This window comes from Chiloscyllium plagiosum, unplaced genomic scaffold, assembly GCF_037043375.1.
Source record: "Chiloscyllium plagiosum isolate Xiang-an unplaced genomic scaffold, Cpla_swu_hap1 HiC_scaffold_18, whole genome shotgun sequence".
Classification (NCBI taxonomy): domain Eukaryota; kingdom Metazoa; phylum Chordata; class Chondrichthyes; order Orectolobiformes; family Hemiscylliidae; genus Chiloscyllium; species Chiloscyllium plagiosum.
This window is the reverse complement of record NW_028270156.1, coordinates 58,325,809-58,344,256: the sequence shown is the minus strand read 5'-3', so window position 1 is coordinate 58,344,256 and position 18,448 is coordinate 58,325,809. Positions and strand designations below refer to the sequence as shown.

The following is an 18,448-nucleotide window of genomic DNA, read 5'->3' as shown; positions in this document are numbered from 1 at the left end:
GTACAGAGATACAAAATAAACTGCAAATCATATACTTTCAGATTGCTCCCTTTTGAAGAGGGTAAGCCAGAAAGTGTTGTATTTAATTTGCATAAATTAATAGAAGTTAGCTGAGCAGAAGGTGAAACATTTGATTCCGAGTTAAAGTTGGATGGGATTCTGTAAGAACAGCTCCTCAATCCAGTAAGTGGACTCATATCTAAATCCCTGAAACCAATTAAACTCCAAGCCAGAATTCCTACTGCATGCCTGTTACATTAATGCTCTGCCAGTAACAATAATCAATAAAATCAATCCTTTCATTTCGAGATTGCACGATGCAGTGATGGATCAGGTCACAGAGCGGAATCTAGGATTTTATTTTATTGGGCACACAAATAAGGAACTGGAAAGTGGGATCTGATAGGTCTCCGGAAGAATGATTGTGGAAATTATTTGTCAGTGTTTAAACAAAAACAGCACATGTTCTCCTTGACTGGATCTTGGTTAGTTAAGTACAAGACTTTGTACGACGATGGTTTGCTTGTTTTTGTTATTTCAGAAAGCAAAAATGCAAGGTCACTTAGCACATTATACGTTGTCATGTACATACTATTCAAAGCAATTTCAAGGAGGCAGCATTCTAGCATACGCTGCTTCTCCAATTTCGGTAGATGCCTACATGTACCAGGCAATGCTCTCAGTGCCAGGAGAGAGGCTTGCATCTCACTAAAACCTGATACAGTTACATTCAGCTAGTTTGAGAAGGAGCAACTCGTGAGACACAGAATAATGTGAGAAGAAGCACTGGTGGTAATGAAAGAGGTCAGCACAGCTCAGTTTCTTCCAGAGCCAAATAATCCACAGACTCTATATATCTGCTACTCGAAAAGTTACTAGACCATAATCGTATTCTGTCATCACCTGACAATGGGCTCAACACTCTGTTGGATCAGCCAAGGTTTGTAGATACATTTGACTTGTATCTTGACAGTTTAGCCTCAAGAAGTGAAGTTTCCTCTCATTGTACATTCATTATATCCTCGAGAGTAAAGTGCTCAGCCTGGTAAAGAAACCATCTATGGTCTGGTTGAGGCAAATGTACACGCTAAATGCTGCTGCTGATGATCTGTGTAGTTGTTTGAAAGAAGTCAAAGGTTCAGAATGGTGACTATTACTGGCAATGCTTGTACCCAAAGGTTTCAGCAGATGCACAATGCAGCCACTACCTCCCTGGTGAAGATTTCCACCAAAGGCAGTTATCTTCAGACACGCCCAGGAAGGAATGTTACTGTCTATGTGTGCAAATGGAGATGTGAGCAATTTACCTCTGATGTAAACATACCTCCTGACCACGATTTCTTTCATCCTTTTGTTCCACCTCCAAAAATCTCAAGCAGGAGAGGAGCACTGTGGAATGCAGTAGTCATTGCCACAATTTTCAATCCAGCATTTCCTCCATGAAGAAGCTTTTTTTTTTAGGAGATCCTCTTACGCATAGTGAGACCACTTAGCAAACAACTGGGATTTAGTAGCTGATGTAAGTGATACAAGACTGATAAAATAATGGTCAATTTTGATGGAATGGATGCTAATCTCTCTGTCCCCACCCCCAAAAACATTTCCACTGAGCAGAGTTCCGAGCTGCTTTTTCAGTAATTCATGTCAGTTGTACAGTCATTTGGTGTTGTTGCAGTATAGCGCATTTTGAACTATAGATCCAGTATGGCAATGGCTTCATAAGTGCTCCTTAGTCTTATCTTCCTAGTTTTATGTATCTAAGGCACTCTAGAAAAAAATCCTACGTAATCCCACTGTGTACTACACAGCACTTCAACATACCCCATGTTAATCCATTGTCTGAGAAACACGGTGAAAGACACACTTACAGCACATCAGAGTATTAACCCATGTACATTCCTCTACACTTTCATGTTGTGCCTGTCATTCGTGAAAGAAAAAAAAATCTTTTATTATAAGTTATTCAGGACATCCCAAATGCTCAAATGACATTTGCAAGATCAAATTTGTAAGCTCCTACACACAGTATGGAGTTGAATGACCAGTTAACCAATATCATCAAATGAAATGAACAAAGAAATGAACCGTCAGGTCCCAATAGTTCATTAAAGCTAGCAAGAATATTTCAGTGAGTGAGAACAGTGTGCTCAAGTGGTAAAGAGGATATAAGGAAATGAAACGTCATTTCCCCACGTAAACCAAACGTAGGGAAAAATAAACCTCATTAAAAGGATTAAGATCAGCTCCAGAGTTCAATCTCTTTTAAAGAAAGGTAAGGAATAAGCTCATTATGACCAAGCAGCTAAAGAATACTCTACAAACTAGTCACAAACCTTTTTGGATAACCAGACACTGCAGCCGTGGAGATGCCTGCGCTGCTTGGTATTGTGTTATTCAAGTCTTTATCCCTTTTGCTGCTCTCCAATTCTGTCTGTCTACGTGTGTAGGATGAACCCCGGGTCAGGCTGATCAATGGATTGCCAGAGTCATCCTCTCGCTGCCCTTTGTAAGAGGTACTTCGAGACAAAGGGACTGTGGAGTCACTGCATTGTAAAACAAAATTACAAATAGCACAAAACAGGCAACGACTAATAGTCTAATGGCTAGATTAATATTTCTACATATATCTTTCGATATGCTATCATTTGTTTACAACATTTTCAGCTAAAGAACAGGCCAGTCAGGGCAAACAAACATGTTAAGTAGTGCAGATTCCATCAGTCTTAGTCACCACCTGAATGCTACCGTGAGCTCAGTACCTATGGTTGAATCCAAGTCAGAGGGAAGGTGAGACGTTTAGATTACAGAACTTCACATGATGAATGATAAATATATAGAACTGACTTCTCATAGAAGTAGAGAGAAAGTGAGGGCTGCAGATGCTGGAGATCAGAGCTGAAAATGTGTTGCTGGAAAAGCGCAGCAGGTCAGGCAGCATCCAAGGAACAGGAGAATCGACGTTTCGGGCATAAGCCCTTCTTCAGGAATGAGGATGCCTTCCTTGAAGAAGCTCTCTTCCTCCCTCTACAAACAAGGATGCCTTCCTTGATGAAGCTCTCTTCCTCCCTCTACAAGGGATGCCTTCCTTGAAGAAGCTCTCTTCCTCCCTCTATAAACAAGGATGCCTTCCTTGAAGAAGCTCTCTTCCTCCCTCTACAAGGGATGCCTTCCATGAAGAAGCTCTCTTCCTCCCTCCTCAAACAAGGATGCCTTCCTTGAAGAAGCTCTCTTCCTCCCGCTACAAACAAGGATGCCTTCCTTGAAGAAGCTCTCTTCCTCCCTCTACAAACAAGGATGCCTTCCTTGAAGAAGCTCTCTTCCTCCCTCTACAAACAAGGATGCCTTCCTTGAAGAAGCTCTCTTCCTCCCTCTACAAACAAGGATGCCTTCCTTGAAGAAGCTCTCTTCCTCCCTCTACAAACAAGGATGCCTTCCTTGAAGAAGCTCTCTTCCTCCCTCTACAACTCCTGTTCCTTGGATGCTGCTTGACCTGTTGTGCTTTTCCAGCAGCACATTTTCAGCTCTGATCTCCAGCATCTGCAGCCCTCACTTTCTCTCGAAGATTTTAACCTACTGCGAATCCTCTTACAAGGATGTCTTCCTTGAAGAAGCTCTCTTCCTCCCTCTACAAGGACACTTTCCTCATTCCTGAAGAAGGGCTTATGCCCGAAACGTCGATTCTCCTGTTCCTTGGATGCTGCCTGACCTGCTGCGCTTTTCCAGCAACACAGTTTCAGTTCTCATAGAAGTAGTAAGGTATTCTGAGGGAGCTAATTTACAAGCTTGCATGCACTTGTTTGCAAAGAAAGATGCATATGTGAGTAAGGCAGAATATATTTTCTATCCCCGCCCAGTCCTGTAACTTTCTTAAATTCTACCATTGCTTTGGTTTCTTATTTCCCGAACTAAAGTTCAGATCTCTGTTTGGATACAACTCCATTCTCATCTCTCGTCAAATACTTCATCCAAACAGTCAGATACCTTAAGCCAAGACGAGTCAGTGAGCGCTTCCAGATTATTTAGCTATCATGGCATCATAACAATCTTTGGGCTTTCTTGCAAGGAGACTGAGTATAACAGAAAGGAAGTTTTGTGAAAATCGTACAAAACTTTGGTGAGGCCATGCCTGGATTATGTGAACAGTTTTGATCATCGTATAAAATGATTGAGATGCTTATTTTGGAAGGGCCACAACAAAGGTTCACTAGATTAGTCAAACTGATGAAGGGATGTGTCACAGTGACAGGTTGAACAAATTGGGCCCACATTCTCTGGGAGTTTAAAAAAAAAATCAAGAAGCAATCTCATTAAAACACACAAGTTTTTGAGGGGCTTGAAGAGGATAGATGTTGAGAACATGTTTCCTGACTGGAGGGTTCAGAGTTAAGATGGCATGGTTTCAGCAAAAGGGGGAGCGAGTCTGGAATTCTCTACCCCAGAGGGCTGTGAATACTCAGTCACTGAGTAGTTTTAAGTTTGAAATTAAGAATTTTTTAAGCTCTGACCTGAATTACATCTTACAACCTGATCACCATCTTCCATAGTTCACCTAAAAGTCAGCCATGATCTAACTGAATGGCAAAAAGGCTCATAGGAAATTGTGGCCTATGCTTAGGTTTCTTGGTGCTTAATTCCCAAGCATGTTCTCAGTAAACCTTCACAGGTTTGAACATCCACAACAACCACCCTCCTTATCCCATTGGATCAAAATCAATTGCAACATTCCAACTCATGTACTGACACTGAAGCTCAATGAAGCACAGAATCAGATCTGGAGAGTCTGTTCAAGTGTTGAAATCAGAAGTCCATTCAGGCCCAAATTCCAGTTTTCATGACTATTTAAGGTAGGTGAAGTGGAGAAGAACTTGGTGCAGGTACCTATAGCCCAGTAAATACATTTTTTTATACTGTTTTGGTAACATTTCACTGGAATAGATATCCCAACTAACCAGTGAACATCTGGACTTGAGAATTTTGCTTGATTTTTGAATTTTACTTGACTCATATTTGCAATTTCACAGAGCCTTCCCAGTCATATGCAGTCAGCTGAACACAGAGGAGGAGGAGGAGGAGTCACTGAGCTAATGTAGTATCCCCAAATACCGCTACTCATTCTTCAGAGTCAATGGCTCCAGGTAAAATATAACTCCATTTGATTACTTTATTGTAAAACCATATCTGACAATGTATGGGAAGTAGAGTCAAATTAGACTAATATTTAGATTAACTCTTAATTCAGATCTTTGTGGTGCTAACATGGTTGAGATCATTACATGGATATTTATATATTGAGTTGCAATATTTGACTATACAGCAGTTCAAAAATCAAGCAAGGCATGCTGGTCTAATAAGCTGAGGGAAGCAGTTCATCTGCCCACCTAGTTTTATCTTCATTGGCATCTCCAATCGTGAAGAGCTTCCTTGTTGGAGTGGGTGGCACTCGGGCTAATCGGGGTTCCTTCTCCTGAAACACAGGAACAAAGGGTAAACTCTAATCCAACGTTGTTGCACCCAGCACAGAACATTGGAGCACGTTCCCATTTAGATTATATACAACATGTTAGATAAAGGAAAGCTTCTCCCCTTCACATTATGTTCCCATGTCAAAAATACTACATGCTAAATTTGCCTACATGGTTCATTGAACATCAATGTATCACATACATGGTGCGTTAGATACCGGGTAAAGCATCAATGAAGCATTTTCAGATCACAGACAGTAGCAGAACAATCTCACTATTGATGTATTAAGCATATCTTAAGCAGAACTCTTCCACATGCACTATTATGCACTTCCAGATTTGGTTCAGATGGCATTTAATATGCTGATTTTTTCCCCCATTATCCTATAAACCTATGCAAGATTAGGAATAGTTTCAATCCAGTTTAAAGGTCCCTCTGATCCATCCAGCAATTTCAATCAGTGACACTTAAGGATTCCTCTATTCCATCCCAGAAAGCACTTTGACAATTTCTAGAAAGAATTAGCTGAACGGTGAAATGCATTCTGTGCTGGAATCAAGCAATTTCATAGTTGAAGAGAGGTTGGATGCAGAGTATTTAAAAAAACGTTTTGGTAACATTTATACTCTCTTAACCATAATTTAATATCCTGTTTAACTTTAATGTGAAATAAAGCAGTTCTACTGCCCATTGAGCACTCCTCAAAATCCAACATAAATTTAATTTATACAAAATCCCTTGTTGCCTGCAGCATGTCATGCTTTATATTGTCCCACCAAAAATTCAACATTCAGTGCAAATACAGACAGAAGCTCCTTTAAACAATCCCAAGTCAAAAAACACAAGTAATTGGAAAAAGAATAAAGTTTCTTTGGGATTATTCCATCAAATGTTCTGAGATCAGGTATAACACAGATTATTGCAATGTAAAGCTTGCTTTATTTTGAATCACTAACTCTATTTCCACAGATGTTGCACAAACTGCTGTGTGTTTTCAGCATTTTCTGTTCTTACTTCACATCTCTAGAGCTACAACAAAGCTGATTTGCTTTGTGAAGGACTTTGACTTGAGGTAAAGCGTTCCTTGACAATGCCTATTTGATGTTCTCAGGCAAGGTGTAGCTTTCAATCTACTCGTGCTCCACTAAGTACACCCAGAACAAGTAGAGCAGGGAAAATGGTGCACAGTTACCACTCTGCATACTGCCATATCCAACACTACTGTTTTAAATAGTGCAGCATTTATTAACTTTGATAAGTGTTGCATGGACTATCCTCAAAATTTAAAGCAAATTGGAGATAGAAGCGTCTTAACTTCAACTTCCTTTTCCATAAATATGACTTATCCAGTTCCAACACAAGTTATCCTCTGTCTTGAGAGGGGCTGAGATTGTCAACTAATGATTATCTAGGTGACTTCTGACATGTGGTAGTCACCTCAAGAACACATTTAGGCTGTGAAAAACTTGGGAGTTCTCACTTTCTGCAGGGTTGCAGTGTGAAGCCTGTTCTAAACACTGACAGATGCTTACTTTCTTACTATCTGTTGGGGAGGATGTGGCTGACTTCCCAGTGTATTGCTGTTTCTACCTTCCTTTCTATCTCTTTCTCATATACCCAGACAGATGCACTTGTACAGAGTTGCCCTTGCACACACACTCTCAATAGGAGTCTTTTCTTTCTTTCCTGTAGAAGGTCTTTGCTCTGTTTTGTGAAACAGCTGAAACAACTCCCTTGTGAGGGAGTGGCTGTCCTCTGCTCCCTAAGGGAGTGGTTGGCCTTTGTCCCTCCCTTCTGTTCAGAGGTTGCTTTTCACTGTGTGGGCCCCTGAGCATGGTTTCTCCCAGTGGAGAAGGGTTAGGTCTCCTTTTCCCTCTCCCACAAGAGGATTTGGTTGTGCCCAGCATGGTGAATCAGCTAATGGCTACTCCAGTGACAGTAGCAATACCACTTTGGTGTCCTGGATTTCTTTTTGGGGAAGCTAGGGATGGTCAAAGGAGGTATCTCTCTGGTTTTTGTACCTGAAATGATTTAGAGGCTTATCCTTAATGCACCAAAGAATAAGCAGCATCCGTGGCAGTGAACTGTAAGAGGAGCCAAAGGACTTTATTTTGCAGTATGCAGCCACCTGACCCTTCATACCTGACAGCTCTCGGAAGGATCCAGCCAATTAGCGCTACACTCCTGCTTTTTCTTCTGATATTACCTTTTCAAATGTAATCTATTTCCTTTTAGAAAGGTACTTCTGAATTAAACTTCCATCACTCTTTCAGGCCACGTATTCCAGATTAAACCAATTCTCTGCATAAAAAGATTCTCAAACAGTTCTTTTGCCAACATTAAGAAATAGATGGACTAAAACCTCCCTCAAGTGTTGGCTCCAACAGTTCCTCCCACATACCTTTTCCTTGGTTTCAGCCAGAGTCAGTTTGGGACTACTTGCTGATCGGATAATGCCCACCTCTTTTCCTTTCTGCTCCTCTTGTGGTGGTTGCAAGTTGTTGAGGGCTCCATAGCTGCCCGTTTTGCGGAGGGCAGTGCGCCACGCTGCAGGGGACTGCTGCTCCTTCTTCTCCTCATCCTGGGCAGCCGTTTTGGCAGGGGGGCCTGTAAACTGGGTGCACAAGTGTGACAATTTAAGCGACAAAGTGGTCAGTCAGAAGTAAACCAAAGTTGAGTTTAAGGAATGACCAATGGAAGTGAAAAACAAACTGAGGCACAGGCAGAAAAGAAAATATGCCATTAAAGGTCGACTGCTTACCTCAAATTGGGATTGGGGCTTGGGAGAAACTGAACTGCTTCTGACAAGAGGAGGAGGAACTGACCATTTTAACAATTAGGATAATAGGGGCATATTCATTTTCTGCAAGGAAGTATGCATCCCTTAGTCTTTCGGTTGTCTCCTGTGTCGCATACCCAACAAAACTATTTCATGGTAAATAGAGGCAAAATGCAGCCTAGTTGACCAAGTGCAGCCAAAAAATAAGTATTAGTTGAAAGAGGCACAAGCCCCTCCCACTGATACCAGAGGTAGCAGTGGTCAACATTTGTTGCCCACCCTGTCCACCTTCCAGTAGCAGAGAAATGGAAAGCAACCCTTTGGTAACGTCTGGTAACGTCCAAGAAGATAAGAATTTCTAAGGACCCTCAACGATCTTGACAACGTAGATGGGAAAGGATGCTTCCTCTTGTGGATCAGTGCAGAATTAGCAAGCATGGCTTTAATGTAAGGGATCACCCTTTTAGGGCAGATGCAAGGATTTCTTTCTCTCAGAAGGTTGTGCAACTCTGGAACTCTGTCTGTGATGGAGGCAGGCTTATTTTTTGTAAGGCGGGGTAGATTGATTCCTTTTAGACAACAGGATATCAAGGGTCATTGGAGAGAGATGGAAATGTGAAATTCAGATTACAAACACATCAGCAAGATCTTATCGAATTGTGGAGCAGGCTTGAGAGGCTGAATATTCTTTTCTCCTCCTGTATCTATTGTTTATTTATTCATAACAGGCTGCAGCAACCTTCCCAAACGAAAATGCATTCTGAACTATGAGATAAAACACTAACAATATTGGAGCAGACTTCCACTGGTCAACACCATTGTGGCAAAGATATCTTCAAATAGCTCTCTCGAAATACTTTTGGAGACACTTGCAATTTTGTTCAAAGTAGTGGCCAAAGGATGCTTTCTTCCAGTGACCAGCATTTATTCTTCAGTGGCCTCCTCTGTCTAAACTGTTTTGTATACAGTTACTACTCATGCTTTCAATATAGCCATAGCTGAACCCCAGGGATGTGTGCACAATGTTAATAGCCTTTTAGTGACGGGAGCAGTCAGTCAGAGCTAAACTAAATTTTAGCCAAAAGAATGACGAATGGAAGTGGAAAACAAACTGAAGAACAGGGAGCAAATAAAATATGCCAGTAAAGGTCAGGGACTTACCTCCCATTGGCATCATGGGATAGGAGGGACTGAGTGAAAATCTGTGCAAACGTTTGAGTATAAGCAGGATTTGAATGGCAATGCAAAGTGAATTCATAACAATCAGGGAACTGATTGGGAATCCACACCGATCATGGGACCAAAAGACATGTAAAAAAAATCTTGTTAAATCTGGTACATTTGAATTACAGTCAGAGACCACAGCTACTAAAGCTTGCATGACATTTGCGAGAGAGCTGTAGCGTCCTGCTTCCCTGATCTTTGATGCCTATGTATTGTTAGCTTTCATTGCCTTGGATTGTTTCTATACATGGAGAAAGTGAGGTCTGCAGATGCTGGAGATCAAAGTTGAAACTTTATTGCTGGAACAGCACAGCAGGTCAGGCAGCATCCAGGGAACAGGAGATTCGACGTTTCGGGCACAGGCCCTTCTTCAGGAATGAGACCAATCTATACATGGACCAATCATGATGCAGCTTAGGGATAAGGGTTTGGGTCAGTGCTACTCTGTGTGCATGAAGAGTTTGAAACTTGGAATAGAATCAAAGCTGTATAGGTTTATTGATACCACCAAACATGGGGGAGCTAGAGCAACAACTAACTGTATAAAAGATCAAATACAGAGCAATTTACAACCTGTGAAGTTGAGCCAAATAATGTAGGTTGTCTAAAATTGGTGAGTGCAAAATAATGAGATTTTGTAAGAAGAACTGACTGCAGTACCTAATGGGATGCAGATTTTGGTGGGAGGAGGACTGGTATTCTGATAATAGTTTGTTTACACTGTTGTGCACACGAAGTAACAATGAACTCTGACAAACGACCTGCCTGGCCTTATCAAGAGCTCCACACTACCTTATCTGTCACAATACAGGAGGGACATCTTAAGATAGAAACAACTGATTCTTTGGATGAGACCCTTGGGAATGGAGAAATCATTGGTAATATCCACATTGGAGAAGAAAGTGATTGGTGAAGAGATTCTAAAGCAATCAAACAAATTGAAGCTTTTTAAACTCTTTGGAAATCACTAACTTTACAATAAAGGGACAGCAAAACATTCTTGAAATTTCAACTTAACAGTGAACAGTTTCGATTGAACTACTTTTCGGAGGAAGGTGCTGAATTATATGAACCAGAGAGAGAAAAGAGTTGAGGTGAATAGTGTGGATAGATTCAAGATGAACTGGCACAGAGACTTCATAGAGAAAGTGTGCAGGAGGCACGAAAGATAAATCGTATTTGGTGATTTCAGAATCTTAAGAGTAGCCAAATGGATTGTAATGTTTATCAGCCTATCCATTTCCATGTTCCTATGCAACATAGCACTTTCCAATCTATTTTTAAAAGGCAATTGGCATGATAACTCTTTCACTGCAGTATGCAATGTAAAGAATTGCTTTCAATAAAGTCACACTTCCTTTTTTCTCCAAACATCCATATCTGTCCACAGGGAGGTAAATAGGGGAGACAGAAGGGAAACACTTAATGAGTAACACATATCTGCCACACACCCAACTCAGAGTTAGTGAATAATTGTGTGCTCCAGAGCAATTCCCAGATACTTAGTTGCAGAAATATGTGGATATGGGAAATTGTATCCAGAGAAAAAGAAAAGGCATGGATTAAATGAAAATGTACAAGAGATTAGCTTGTAGAGTTCCAGAGTTTCTGTTGCTCTAATCTGGAAATCAGGAGTCAGCTTGGCTCCATTTGCAGGAATAAGTTGGCCTGAAATCTAGTAGGTTTAAAGAAAGAGGAATACCGAGAGAAATAGAAGTGCAAGACAATAACATAATCATGCAGCAAACCAAAAACTCGGAGATGAGAAACCTCAACATGCAAGAAGCTCACCGCTGCTCTTTGACCTCTCTGGGGCACCAAGACAATGCCAGTTTTGCGCAGGCCCTGTCGCCATGACGTTGGGTCACTTGGCTGACAAAAAGGTAGCAAAGGAGTAATGAAGTCAAACTGCAGTCAGAGGAAGAGCAAAGGGAGAGAAAGAGAAAGGTAGGTGAAGTATGGATGACAGTAAGAGAGAGAGAGAGAGAGAGAGAGAAAGATAGAGAGAGAGTGATAGTGTCAAGGAGACAAGAAAATGCACACAGGAGGATCACACCCGCATTCTGTAGATAGCATTAAACCCTCTTAATATAAACACATAACTTGATCAATTCAAACCCAAAATAACATATCATGCAATCCATTCAATGAATTAAACATTATGTATCTCTGAATCATTCACCAGACATTAAATATGTCAAGGTGCATTTATCAATGGAATAAAACTTGGTAACGATTTTACTCCTTTTATGAAAACCAATTCCTTGCTTTTCTTTTAATCAAACATTTATTTGAAGTTGCACATGTTTTGTGGGGTGAAGGGGTGGTGGTAAGTTTGGTGGGGATATCCTGAAGAGGATTGGGATAGAGAGAGCTGGGGTCCATGTGCAAAGTGGAGAGGAGTATCCGGTGCAAAGAAACACAATGAGCATGCTCTTCCCATCAGAACAATACTGGGTGTGTCACACCATTTAACCAGCTCACAAGCAAAAATAAAGACAAATCACTCTCACTACACAAAGCAAAGCATCACACTTGAACATTTGTTATGTTATACTCACAAAGGGGAAAAATGTAGCATCCCTCACTGGTAGCAATGCACCACATGAGGAACTCCTGAAAAATTTTGCAACAAGCAATATGTTTGCACCTCACAGAAAAGTAAATAGAACATCAAATGCAACAGCAAAGACTGAAGTTTTCTTTCTAACAACAGGAATATTTTAACACATTCTCAAAAGGCACCTCTGGAAAGGAATCAATCTAAAATTCTTTGCAAGAGGAAACATGTAGTATCTGCCCTTGAATGTGATGGTTTCTTATTCCAATGAATGAGACAATCACTCTAAAAGGATTAACCACTAAACCTTTCAAATAACAGAACTGTTATATACTTATTTTGTCTGCCTTCATATGAAATTCCTGTTCAAACCACACCATTGTTTTCACATTTTATGAGTATTTCCATCAGAGTTTGAGTTCAGAAAAGTATTAACTTGATTTAAAAACCATCTTACTGTGGCTTCATCTTGCTATAAGGAGGCAAGTAGGCAAGATCATATGACATGACACGAGTTCCTATGATGATGCAAGCATATAAATCAGATATATTCCCTACCATCTGGGAAAATGGAGGTAGCCTTGCATTCTACGGGCTCCTTGAAATGCAACATGGTTGGTATTTATCTGAGCTTACTAACTATTGAGTATTGGAATGGCAAGATAAATATCTGCCATTTGAGGCAAGGAGTGGAGTTGACTGACAGATTGGTAAACCAAGCCCGAAACATTGCAGTACACAAAGTTAAGTCTCAGTAATACACTAACAAGACACAGTATCCACAGAGTAATGCAATGTCACATGATCTTGGCCTCTCGCAGCCTTTGGCAGGATGAAGACATAGTGAAATGTTTCTGAAATAATTTTTTCTTTAACACAGAATACACTAAATATTCCTCAGCAGCACGAGATAGATAATATCAAAAATAGGATTAAGAGTTAAAGGTGAAGCCTTTCCTTCCTAGGTTTACAAATCAGAAAAAAACATACAAGAAACTTGGTCAGTCAGTTTCAACAAAATCTCAATTGATAGATGTTGGACAGACCTGGACACCGAACACTTATCTGATTGGTGCTTACTTCTAAATAGTCACCTAAATAAAGGAAAAATCATTTGGGAGTACATAAAACACATTTGTTGTTTTATATTATATCAGAGGCATAAACGTTAACAATTTAAAAATGCTACTTATCTAGTTCAGTGTGTTGGGTAAGTGATACCAACTTGATTTCACTCTGTCTGAGCGTTCATTAAGTTCATAAATCAAAGAAGGTCTATTTCTATATCCCTCATTGATGTCAACATATAAATTGAATATCACATGGCCTATAATATGCCACTGCACTAAGACCCTCTAAGATAGATCTATAAATTTGTATCACAACAGTTGCTAGAGGCAATAACGAACTCATCCTGCTGCTGTTTCACTTGCTGCAGGAATTAATGCAGCAACCCAAAAACAGGAAATAAAACAGCATTTCACCCAAAAAAAAAACAAAATTGCATCCCTCAACAGGGATCAAGTATCTCCAAATTATAAATAATGATGCATTCTTCATGAGTTAAAAACTCATGCCTCACACACCTTAAATGGAGGCATTGCGCCATCTGCAAATGGAAACCATGCAGTGTCACAATGAAACCATGCACAGCATCTTGCAACAGTCCATCGTAACAAGAACGAAAAATGCCTTGTAAGAGAAAGGAATACCTCATTCGGCAGAAGAAACAACACAGTATTCACTGCAATGTGTAATAATGCAATGCCGTGAAAGAAATAATGCAGCCTTTTTCCCCAATGACACAGAGGAGAGAGAGCAGCATTAATCACAGCTTAAACAATGCCATCAGATTGCAAGAGGAAACAACCTAGAATGCTTCAACATAGAAAGCAATGGCTGTGAATACCCTCAGCGAAAGTACAGTGATGGAAAAGGAGCAGTTCTGAAAAAAATATTGGCCACTGAGTCATCTGTCACAAAAGGACAAAATGCACTATGCCTCTGGAGTGAGACTGAGGGAGAGTGCCAAATGAAGTAGTGAAGACACCCTTTGGAGAAAGGCAACATGCCGGACAATAGGGAATAATGCAGGGTTGATTGCAGCAGGAAGGTTAGGGTGGCACGGTGGCTCAGTGGTTAGCACTGCTAACTCACAGCTTCAGTAACCTGGGTTTGATTCCACCCTTGGGTGATTGTGTGGAGTTTGCACATTTTTCCCATGTCTTTGTGGGTTTTCATTGGTGCTTTGGTTTCCTCCCACAGTCCAAAGATATGCAAGTTAGCTGGATTAGCCACGTTAAATTGCCCACAGTGTCCAGGGATGTATGGGTTAGATAGTTAAGCCATGGGAAATGCAGAGTTACAAGGGTAGGGTACGGGGGGATGGGTCTGGATGGGATGCTCTTTGGAGGGCCGTAATGGACCTGATGGCTGAATGGCTTTCTTCCATAATGTAGGGATTCTATGATTTCTACGAAGATTTACATTATTCTTTGTCTCTACATGCTTGCGGCATTACTCACCACATAAACAATTAGAAAACTTTTACAACGCAAAAACAAACTAAGCACTGTCCCTGACAATAAGAATCACATCACAATAACTCTTAAAAAAAGGAACTATCACTAGATAGTAGAGGACTTGAATTTTGCTGAAAAGGAAGACATATTGTTGAAGCTTTTCATCTTGTACTTATCAAGACAAATTTCAAACAAAAACAGAGAGGGGAAAGGGGTGCTGACTGGTTGCCATGTTGACAAAGAATGATTACACGCAACATAATTGAGCAATGGCAATGGATTTTAGTATCAGTGAGATACCAACTACATAGACCACACATCCCAACAATTGAATGATGGAATCAAACAAGAGATCCTCTGGCAATTTGTAATAGGCAGAGTACAGATTCTGCTCAACCAACTTACTTGTGAAACACAAAACAAAATGCCTGTCACTGGATATGATTTGGCAATTGGATATCACTTATTGCACAGTCCTGAGTGTGCTTCTAACAACCAAGTTAAAGTAATTAATCAACCTTGCACTGATTGCTACCAAAGATATACATGCATTGGCGGGGAGCTATCCTCTGCAAACAAAAGGAATATGTTTAAGCCTTGCATCGGTTTTGAAATGCTTAGGTGCATGGGAACCTTTCGATACTTGTTGATTTCTGCCTCAACAAATCAACTTGGCAACCAATCAGCATTTCTCCTGTAGTATAAATTGCTTGAAATTTAGCATTCTTGCCGTTATCCTGATGTGTTCAAGACCAAAGGCTCCCAAAAAATGTCTCTTATCATATCCGATGTAGCATAACATATCATTCTACGTTATTTGCAAATGCAAACAATTCAGCATAGCTCACTCAAAACAATGCAGTCTCTTTTACAAAAACAATTTGTAGCAGCACAACACAATGCAAAATACTCCTCTTAGCATTTAGATGCAATGGATCACACCTCACATGAAACTGCACAGGTACAACAAACAATGCAGCATTTCCTGCAATGAAATGCTGTAACTCTCAAAAGAGGAGCATAGCATGATCCAACAGAACAGAAACCAGTGCAACATTGATTGCTGTAAGCAACTATGGAGTATCCTTCTCAAAGTAAGCAAGCAGCATTTATCATAGGTTGCAGTAAAGTATTTTCAGTAGTGCTAAATTTTCTGTTTGATAATTAATTAAAAGATAGGAGAAAATGTCAAACCATTAGCAAACAGTTACAAACTAGTTTCAATCCCAAGATCCTGGATCTATTCATGTAAACAGTAAGCTAAACATCAAGATAGCACTTCAGAATCTAAACTCAAAACTTCCAACATTTCTTCTTGCATGTCACATACCCTCTTGTTGGTTCCACTGGGTGCAGTGGAGGATGGAAGGATGGAGTCTGTCATGCCCAGTTTGGTGCTAAGGTTGTTCATGTTGAGTCGGGCTTTTGTTTTCTCTAGCAAACCAAAAAATGACAAATAATAATCAACAACTGGCAGCATGAGAAGGCAAGGATGAATTTTAGCTTCCCATCCCACATATGCAAATATATCAATAAGTGGAGTTCTGTAGGATTGAGTGTCTCCATAATCAATTACATCCTTAACACAGCAACACCAAACTAATTGTATATTAGTACTCATTATCCAAACTTAACTTTAATTCAACACCATCTGCTCCATTACCAGTATTTTTGTCAATGGTGGCAATTTTAAGTAGTCCACAAGTGTTTAGGGGTTCTCATTCACTTTGAGAGCAGTAACATTGGCCAAGATAGATTTATAATACCACCTTGTAAACGCTGGTGTTGAAGAGAGTAACTGTTTCCTTAAGAATTCCTTGAAAGAACAAACCAATGTCCACATTTCAGGGAGCTTACCCCTTGGAGGAATGACTGGAACAGGTGACAAAGGCAGTGACTTAGTGGAGGTTGAAAATAGGGGCAAGACCTACTGTTGATTGTTCAGGCTACTGTGTTTGTAATAGGTCAGTACATGTTAACTCCTTCCTGCTGATGCGTCTGTTTGCTGACATTTTTTCCGCTGATTGATCATCTACATAGAATGGATGGCCCTTCATGTTTTGAGTGAAGATAGCCAAATATCATTGCTTTCCATAGTCCCTTCTCCCAATGTGTCTTGTAGGCTAGTTTGGTGAATAAAATAAATTTAGATTTGGACCATTGGATGTTGTGGTTATTAAGGTGAGTGTATTTGACATTGCTGACCCATCCACCATGTTTGAAGTCGCTCTGATGTTCCTCGAGTCTTATTTAGGCTGTAGCCTGGCTCCCCAGTACAGACATGACCATAAGCTCTGATTTGATATGTCAATGATAGAACCGTCATGTTTGGATCCTGAGGTCAATGAGCAGATTCGATTTTGAGAATGGGCTTTTGGCTAGTCAGGCAAGCAACAGAAATTAAGATAGGGTGGGAAAGTGGAATTGATGCAGAATTTCAATCATGATCTTACTGAATAGTGCAGCAAGCCTTTTATTTTAATGTTCTTAGCCTTTTAATTTTACTTGTAAGCTGTATTCCATTAAGTCCCTTCTTCAGAGAAGCTAATGGGTACAGAATCCCAGCTTGGATGAGATCTTGGGATTGAAGATCATGTGCATGGCATTGTAACAGGAAATAATAAACACACCAGCCCCCATGCTCATCTACAAAGAGAGATATTTGAATCCCTATCCCCAGCAATAGAAAATGTCACTGGCCTTGGACTTACCAGCTTCTGATTTCGCTTCATTTGGCATCTCCTCCTCAGAACTTGAGCCATTCAACTTCTTCCTATCTTCGTCGTCATTGACATGTTCCAGCATCACAGACTCTAAGGTCTTGCGCTCCTTCTCATGCATTGAGATTTTATCTTTGCTGCTCATACGGGAAATAGAAGTCCTGGTGGGATAACGGATTAGCTCTGGTTGGCTGTTAGTGTGATGCGTGCAGCCCAGGACAAGGTCAGCAAGTTTCATCTTTCAGGGTTAGATACAAAAACTCAAACAGGGTATAAAGGAGCCATTCTCCAGCAGGCACTGCAAATAAGGGGGTGCTGATCTCAATGGCTGACCAACTTAACACAGAGTCCCAATATTGCATCCATCTTTCAAACAATTTGCTCCCAGCTCTCTACTTCCTCATGGAACATATTTCATTTTCCTGTGCAAACTCTTTTTCCAACCCTGAGAGAGATAATGCATTCCTACCTACATAAACTGGTGCATGACAATTGTAGAAATACTGTCCTTCCTGCAACATGTTGGGGGTGGCATGGTGGCTCAGTGGTTAGCACTGCAGCCTCACAGCGCCAGGGACCCGGGTTCAATTCCAGCCTCGGGTGACTGTCTGCGTGGGTTTCCTCTGGTTTCCTCCCACAGTCCAAAGATGTGTAGGTCAGGTGAATTGGCCATGCTAAATTGCCCATAGTGTTAGGGGGAATGGTTTGAGTCAGAGGGAAATGAGTCTGGGTGGGTTACTCTTCAGAGGATCAGTGTGGACTTGTTGGGCCGAGGGGCCTGTTTCCACACTGTAGGGAATCTAATCTAATGTTCACATTCAATCTATGTGTAATTTGTCCTCAGCTCACCTGCAAACCATGCTCTTGGTTTTCTGCCATACATTGAGAATATTGCTACTCTTTGTCATCCCCAGTTCTCCATCATATGTGTGACACACTTCCAGTTCCCTGTTAGACTGCATAGCATACTCAGCTCTTAACTCCTACGTAATATACTCAGAATTTCTTCTGTTGTCTTATAAGACTTTTACAGCTCCCTTTGCATGATAGCATTCTTTTATGCTGTCTTTCATTCTCAGCCCTAACTCGTTCTTTAGTCACATTTTATTGTGATTTTTCAAAACGTGACTTTCTTTGCAAGGTCAAGTGGGCACCACACAATTGTCGCAGTGCTGCAGCC

General features: G+C 40.7%; 1 protein-coding gene across 5 annotated transcripts in view; it reads right to left on the bottom strand.

Moving 5' to 3' along the window:
* The window catches only part of LOC122557924 (protein phosphatase 1 regulatory subunit 12A-like), a 151,589-nt gene that overhangs the window by 48,324 nt on the left and 84,817 nt on the right, over positions 1 to 18,448 (bottom strand). For 2 of the 5 annotated variants that reach the window (XM_043706146.2, XM_043706150.2), the window contains exons 8-13: positions 17,260 to 17,429; positions 15,879 to 15,982; positions 11,258 to 11,374; positions 7,865 to 8,077; positions 5,379 to 5,464; positions 2,334 to 2,543 (exon numbers count right to left, since the gene is read on the bottom strand). In XM_043706146.2, coding sequence (XP_043562081.2) covers positions 2,334 to 2,543; positions 5,379 to 5,464; positions 7,865 to 8,077; positions 11,258 to 11,374; positions 15,879 to 15,982; positions 17,260 to 17,429 — 900 coding nt within the window. The remainder of the gene's footprint in view (positions 1 to 2,333; positions 2,544 to 5,378; positions 5,465 to 7,864; positions 8,078 to 11,257; positions 11,375 to 15,878; positions 15,983 to 17,259; positions 17,430 to 18,448) is intronic. The other 3 variants (XM_043706148.2, XM_087996709.1, XM_043706149.2) reach the window with 3 other exon arrangements.